At 37.1% G+C, this 7,324-nt stretch overlaps 1 protein-coding gene across 2 annotated transcripts; it reads right to left on the minus strand.

Annotated features, from left to right (window-relative positions):
* Positions 1-101: 101 nt before the first annotated feature.
* Positions 102-7,124, minus strand: LOC137391794 (sideroflexin-1-like). Of its 2 annotated transcripts, none has more exons than XM_068078330.1 (8): positions 7,112-7,124; positions 4,082-4,228; positions 3,857-3,980; positions 3,342-3,444; positions 1,938-2,079; positions 1,217-1,367; positions 958-1,049; positions 102-640 (listed from the first exon to the last, which is right to left on the minus strand). In XM_068078330.1, exons 1-8 carry the CDS (start codon positions 7,114-7,116, stop codon positions 448-450), a joined length of 957 nt encoding a protein of 318 aa, XP_067934431.1. In that variant the 5' UTR covers positions 7,117-7,124; the 3' UTR covers positions 102-447. The 2 variants fall into 2 exon arrangements, with proteins under 2 accessions (XP_067934431.1, XP_067934430.1); XM_068078329.1 differs by having other exon boundaries at positions 4,082-4,260.
* Between the last annotated feature and the right edge of the window lie 200 nt (positions 7,125-7,324).

Genomic DNA, 7,324 nt, shown 5'->3' on the forward strand with positions numbered 1-7,324 from the left:
ATGGCCAAGGACAAGCATTCAAACAGAAGCTGAAAGACATTCACTGTCCACCCATGGTGCAAAAGACCTTAAATTAATCAGGCAACACAAAGATTTAAAACCAATGTTGCGCATATTTATATGACAAAAAATTAACTAAATCAACAATCATTTCAAAAGTACACTTATGAAAGTAAGCAAATAAAATCTATCATAAAAATGTAGATAAGAATTTGAAATCTATCGCAGCCTTCTGGTGTTTGCTCTTATCTACTTATAAAATAGGAATGAGATTTGACCCCACCCCCCCCCATGAGAAAATTATGAGCATTGATGCAACATGTGAACAAAGAGCACCTCAATTAACAAATATCATTAATATGAAGGTGTAAAAAAAGCTATGAGCACAGCTCAATGCAGTTGTTAAAGTCCTTTCTTGAAGTAGACATTGTCAGGTGTATAAAATTGCTAAAGTCCTTTGTTGAAGTACACCTTATCAGGTGAGCTTGGGTGAGCGAGAACCTTTGCTTTAAGCTCGCTTTCGAGTCGACTCGTCTTCATGGAACTCATCTGGGGAAAGAGAGCGCAGCAGAGAGGAGTAGCGAGTACAAGGGATGCTCCAACCATCAGTACCTGCAGGGGAGCGCTCATCATCGGATACCTGCAAAGTAAACAGTAGTGTGAAAGTAAAACATGCAACAAATGCTCTTAAATAGAACCGTAAAACGAAATATTTCTCAGCTTAACCATATTTTTTGGGTCATAAACATAGAATGGGTGGAATTTCAGCTAACAGCTAAAATGCGTTGAAATGGCTTCTCATGTCATTCACCATTCAGTTTTGTTATCTCATTGACGACGTCGACAAGTCGATCCAAAACTTAACCAAAAGATATTTCATTGGTATTTTTAACAGTTTGTTATAAAACAGAGTTAGGAAATGACTCGAGAAACGAATGACATAGGAAAAGTATGCACCTGCGTAGGAATGATCGTTTTTCAAGCTTGGCCATCAGTATTGGTGGTATGAACATTCCCGGCACGGCCATCAAAATTCTGCTTACTACAACCTAAAACAGGCAATGAGAATTCATGCAGATATCAAAATAATCTACTTGTCTGTTGCCAATTTTCCTAAAGACTAAATAAATAATTAGAAGAGATGATCTACTAGAGTTACTAGACAATGAATGAGAATGTTGACAATAGTCTGAGGTGAAGTTAGATTAAACAGTACCTGTGTGATAGCACTCTGAGCAGCTTTACGGGACTCTCCAAGTGCCTCCCCATCTGCTGTCAGCACAGGTATCCCATTGACCAGTTCATTGCTCCTCATCATTGGCAGATTGATAGAATTAGCAGCAGCAACAGCGGCGAATGGTACAAACCTAGGTAACTATGAGTGATGTACAGACAGTAATATGTATTCCAATTGAAGCATTTGTCATCTAGGTTGAAAAGGAAGACAAAAAACTTTGGAGCTTACAGTACCTATGCTGGTTATTTACCCAGCATGGGTACTGTAACTTTAAATTTACTGTAAGCATATTTGGATATGCTTACAGTATCCATAGCATGAGAGAGATGAGCTGGCAAATATGTAAGCATTCATGGCTTGAGATATATTTCTTGGTGTCGATGTAAGCGCATATAACCCTATGAATATGAGCTGCATGTATGCACTCCTAGTTTATAGTCCTAGAGAAATGTGTGTAAGTATCCCTAGAACTAAAGCTAAGAACTTATTGTCATGTACGAATGTAAAGTAACCTTAGCCAGGGACCAGTCAGCTTGATCAGGAAGGTAGAGCTGATAAGGAGAAAGGGCACTGCTAAGAGGGAGCAATGGTAAACCTACCATATAAAACTGCATTGCAAAGATGACAAATACAGCGTCATCAGAAAAAACACATATATTCTTGAAAAGACAGTCTGGGAAAAAGACTTGAGCTTTTTCACCTTCCAATAATAGGAGGGAAGCGGGGCGCGAGTCGGTTGAGAGACAGCGCGGTGACAATAGCGCCAGTAGTCGCTCCCAGGTATGACAGCCCTAGCTGCTTCTCACTGATCGGGTTTGCACCACTTCTGTTTGTGTAGTTCACTAAAACAAGCGAGTAATATTATATGAAAGACTAGCCACCGGTTAAGCAACAAAGTCATCTCGTCTCTCAAATGTTGCACCAATCACAACCAATGATTGAGCTCATTCATTCCTGTTTTTACCAGAGACTTTCAATGAAGAATTCTTACCAATTAGTTAATACCCGATGCACTTTCGAACTAGCAATTGGCAATACAAGTTTATCAGTGTTAAAACTTTTTCTTTTCTTTCGTTAATTTTCAATTTTCAGTTGCGCCTTATGAAAGGCCAAAAACTGAGAGGAAAACCTAATAATACAGTATGTCTCATTACATACACTGCCTATTATGTTATTTCGAGGCAGTTATATCCCAACAACTGTTCAACTTATTAGTCTGAACAAAACTAATCCCTCTCATAGACTATAATCTATGATATACAGTTAGACAAATACCTTTGTGTAGTTAGGCTGAAATCTACAGATCTAAGGTTTGTGTAATCTCACATACATAAAACAGTTCATGATCTTATACATATGAGTATCTTTAAAACATAATCCCCATAGAAAAGTGATAAAAATAATAGCATAGGGCAATCTTAGCTAGAGTTACCCAAGTTGCCTTCTTAAAAAGTGATTAAATCTGGTATTATTTATGGTGTCACTTTGTAGGCATGACATCTGGTGTCACTTTGTAGGCATGACATCTGGTGTCACTGTAGGCATGACATCTAGTGTCACTTTGTAGGCATGACATCTGGTGTCATTGTAGGCATGAAATCTGGTGTCTTTGTAGGCATGACATCTGGTGTCACTGTAGGCATGACATCTGGTGTCACTGTAGGCATGACATCTAGTGTCACTTTGAAGGCGTGACATCTAGTGTCACTTTGTAGGCATAACTTTAGGTATCACCTTGTCACAAGGTCTCTTGTCAGGGAGCATCCTTTAATAATTGATGGATAGTTGCCAAACAGTGAGTTTGGAGTAATGTGAAGTCAGAAGTCACGCCTATGAAATGACACTGGAAGTCACACCTACAAAGTGACACCGGAAGTCATACCTACGAAATGACACTGAAAGTCATGCTTCCAAAGTGACACCAGAAGTCATGCCTACAAAGTGACACCAGAAGTCATATATATCACCAGAAATCAATATATTTTCATTTTTCTTGCTAAACACATTATGTAATACACTATACATATATTTACATACACCGTACACTTACAAATAAACACTATACGCATACACTGACATCTGCAAAACATTTAGACAACCTTACCTACTGCGTTGAAAGACTGGTTAATCCACTGCCAAAAGATAACAGCTGGCGTCGTCTTGTAGAATGTCAACATGCAGCCGGTTACTAGCATGTTGCAGGGAACCTAAAGGTAATGACACAAATGAGAGTCCCACATACATGTAGAAGGTGAAGCTGGCGACCACTGCTGTCCAACAACAGAGCAAATCAAGGGGTGCAGACGCATGAAGAACTTGCTAAAATGAAGCTCGTAAATGATAGTAGACTTCAGACTACTGCTCTACAACTAACACTTGTGACTAACACTTGTTCCATGTGACTGCAAATAGAAATAGCCCAAGTGGAAGTAAACAAATAAGAAATAGCCCTAGTGGAGGTACAAAAGTAAGAAATAGCCCAAGTAGAGGTACACAGGTAAAGAGTAGATAAGACAAACATGATCATCTATAGATAATGAAACAAGTTAAACATTCCTACTGACATTTTATTCATGCCATGTTAGACAAGTCTGCATTGAACTGTGTTTAAATTCTGACCTGGGCAGACATTCTTCCAAGCACAAACATCTTTTCTCCAGTATCTGGATGGTAAGTCGAGTCATATAATTGTTTGGCTCGCCATAATTGATCAGCCGTCAGTCCAGGGAGCACCGCCTTGTTTCTGTATTATAATGTGTATGCTGCATTTGAACAGACCAGTAGGTTGAGTGTGGTATTCATGCTGCCGACGTATATACTCTATAAGGTACACATCATGCTCACCTGTACTCCGTAACCAGCAGCTTGGCTTGCTCAAGTTCGGTAGAGCTAGCTAAGATATTGAAAGGATTAGTAACAATAAAGAAGTGCTTGGCACGTCCAGAGTAGGTGCTCTGATCATATCTGGGCTTGCTAATGTCAACCTTGAGCCTATCAACAGCAGGCTCCATGCTTGTATCGCTCTGTGGTATATGATATCTAATATGATATGTGATATGATTATACACTTGGTTCCAATAAGCTGTGCTGGTCAGCATGCATTAATCTTTGAAAAAAAAAATTGGTGTCATTGATCTGGCACCAAATCAATTTGAAACAGAGCTAAAGTGACTTCGATGAAAAATGTGAGTCTTATTTAAATTGGTCATTCTGTTACTAAAACACTGTGGCGGTTTAAAAGAACTTGTAGATTGGGAACCTCTTATGTTTTTAGTTGAATGTCATGCTGTTAATGGATTCGTTGGAAATCTGAAGAGTACCAAATTAAACATCAATATTGAAGCAAATAACTGCTAAACAGGAAGTATAAAGTTCTGAATAAAAGAGAACATAACATGAAATAGGCTGATGTAGCTCGAAGATAATGTCTATTAAAATTGAAGGTTGCAAATGCGACCATAGCATACTTGAAAAAAAGGTCTTGTGGCAACAGTATTCAGGGCAAATTGTTAAAAAATGGCAAATGGGTGTAGAGATGCATGAGAACCACAACAACCCACGCGTTAAATCAGGTTGATGGGAAACTGTATCAGTGATGCTTTGTCCACGCTTTGCAATAACCAATTTTTTTCAACATAAGCTCGCATAGGTATTTGACATGCACGCCTGCAGCCAGATATACATGTAGGTTGGTGGAAGAAAATCTCTAATAAAGTATAGAAATTTAAACAATATACAGTTGAAAAAAAATCTTTGTATCATACACATTCCTGTACTTAAAGGTTGACTTCGACTTGACAACAAAATTCACAATAGTTATTTGGTATCCAAATGTTCATTATGTCTTACTTTGCTGTGTTGTAGGTGCAAAATATGTGAATTGTGATTACAAGCTCCTAAAAGCTCAAAAACGAACAGTTAGCGCTTGGTGCTAGTTGGCCATTCATCCAATTGTGATTAATGGAATTGACCATAGTACCAAACAACTCGCATTCATCAATTAAATCCGCATACAACTGTTACAAATGCTATTTTGCTTTTATACTAATAATTTGTATTGAAAACAGTTTTTAGCTTGATGGTTGATCTAATTATAAACATGCTTCGTTCACATTTGGTATCAGCAATGTTTTGAACAGATAACTTGGGATATGAAAAGTATCTTCATTTGGCCTTCATATGCAGAACTTTATGAAGTGCAGTAAAAAATTTTAATCAGTTAATCAACGACGTATGTAGTCAGCCTAAAAACATGGCCTAACTTGTACTAAAGCAAACAAACCTATATCAAGTACACAACCTTATTACAATGTAATCGCTGATTGTTTTGCTATAATACTGAGGAATACAAATCAAACTAGACTACTATAATGGGAGCTTTTCACAGTAGCTCAGTCAAAACAAGAACCAAGGGCAGCCCCATTTGTATATCCAATTATCATTTCACAATATCAAAAGTTTGTATTTTTTAAGCAGGCTACAGTATTTATTAGGGTTTAGCAACTTTGTATGCAGTAGATTACTTAGCCTATGAATATTTCAGGAACAAAAGACCACTTGTAGCATGAAATCTGAAATGCTATAAGCCAAGCTAGTAAATTAGACTCTGGGTTTCATATATTCATTGAAAATCAAACCGAATGGGTAGAAAGATAAGCTAAAATACATGTATAATAATTTAATACTGAATTCTGGCTGTATGGCTTGCTCTAATTTTCTTCGCACGTTACTGCATGACTTCGACCTTTCTGATAAACTATTGACACAACTTTTACAAATCACAAGGAAAAGAATCTAAATAACAAGCTTAGCACATTTTAGTATCTGTGCCATACTTTAGTATTTGTGCTATACTTTAGTATTTGTGCCATACTTTAGTATTTGTGCCATACTTTAGTATTTGTGCCATACTTTAGTATTTGTGCCATACTTTATACTGACACTAATTTAATAACTTATTTATATCATAAAGATCAATCGAAAAGCCAAATGGTGACTCTACTTATTGTGTATAAAACATATCAAACTTTTCTGGAAAGCTCTGGCTTCTTCTGTAAACTGTGATATTAAAACTTTATGCGCAATCCTAATGCATTATTTTAAGATGGTCCATCAAATTCTATTGTACAATGCCAATAGCCATCTTAACCAATCAGTTTCGCTTAAAAAGTCCAAAACTATCGAAGAATGTATGGCGAATAATACAATAGTAGATCTGTTCACAAACATATTGACAAGAGGTGACGAAGCTCCAAAGATGCTAGTAGAGTCACAATAATGTTGTATAGCAAATTTTTGAAAACAAAATTTGTGAGAAATCCTGAAAAAAGAGTGTTGTACCCAGATTAGCTGACTAACAAGTTAATTAAAACCATGTTCAATCATAGAAACACCGAGATAGGACGCCGACATTGTCAATCAAAGCTTATAGTTAGTTGATACACACCAGCTGATATGCAAATTTGTAAAAGAGGAAGTGTGAATTGTTTGCATACTACATGCCTTACAATACCCTCAAGACATCGTCAGGGTTCTATCAATGATTAGCAGCTGATTTTAAAATAGTGTGTCAGCATCAACAATCAAGGAAGATTTGTGCATATAAGCTGAGGAAGCCAGTTAGGTAGTGAGCATTGGAAGTCAGGACTTGATAATCAGTGAAAGGAGTTACTCAGAGTTGAATATACATGAGAGTTAGCTGAAGACAAGAGTATGAGCCAGCAAATTATACCACAATCAAGCTGGCCATCATGGCATCTCGCCTTATGATCTACATACAAACTCCAATTTTACAGAGAGTAAAAATAAGTAAATAGGAATAAACTGCAGAGACAAGCTGCAGGTTTCAGACTAGCGATGAGCAATGCGACATACCACATTAGGCCAATGTCTATTAAAAGCGAAAACAACACTGCAGTTTGCAATTCAGTGCGGTAGCCAAACGACTATTATAAACATATATTCTCATGTGCTGCATCTTTATATGCTGTTTTGTTCTAATTGTTTCGCTTATACTAATAAATGCATCATAATTATTTCAAAAGCGAGAGATATAAAAATACAATTTTGCTACATCTATGTCTACGA

The sequence above is a fragment of the Watersipora subatra genome, chromosome 3 (assembly GCF_963576615.1).
Source record: "Watersipora subatra chromosome 3, tzWatSuba1.1, whole genome shotgun sequence".
NCBI classification, from domain to species: domain Eukaryota; kingdom Metazoa; phylum Bryozoa; class Gymnolaemata; order Cheilostomatida; family Watersiporidae; genus Watersipora; species Watersipora subatra.

Excerpts from the sequence above, each read along its gene's own strand:
- LOC137391794 (XM_068078329.1), bottom strand. The coding sequence starts at position 4,248 with ATGGAGCCTGCTGTTGATAGGCTCAAGGTTGACATTAGCAAGCCCAGA. Across the intron at positions 3,981-4,081 it reads CTGCTGGTTACGGAGTACAG|AAACAAGGCGGTGCTCCCTG; the intron begins GTGAGCATGATG and ends ATTATAATACAG. Across the intron at positions 1,368-1,937 it reads TTCCCTCCTATTATTGGAAG|GTTTGTACCATTCGCCGCTG; the intron begins GTGAAAAAGCTC and ends ATAGTTACCTAG.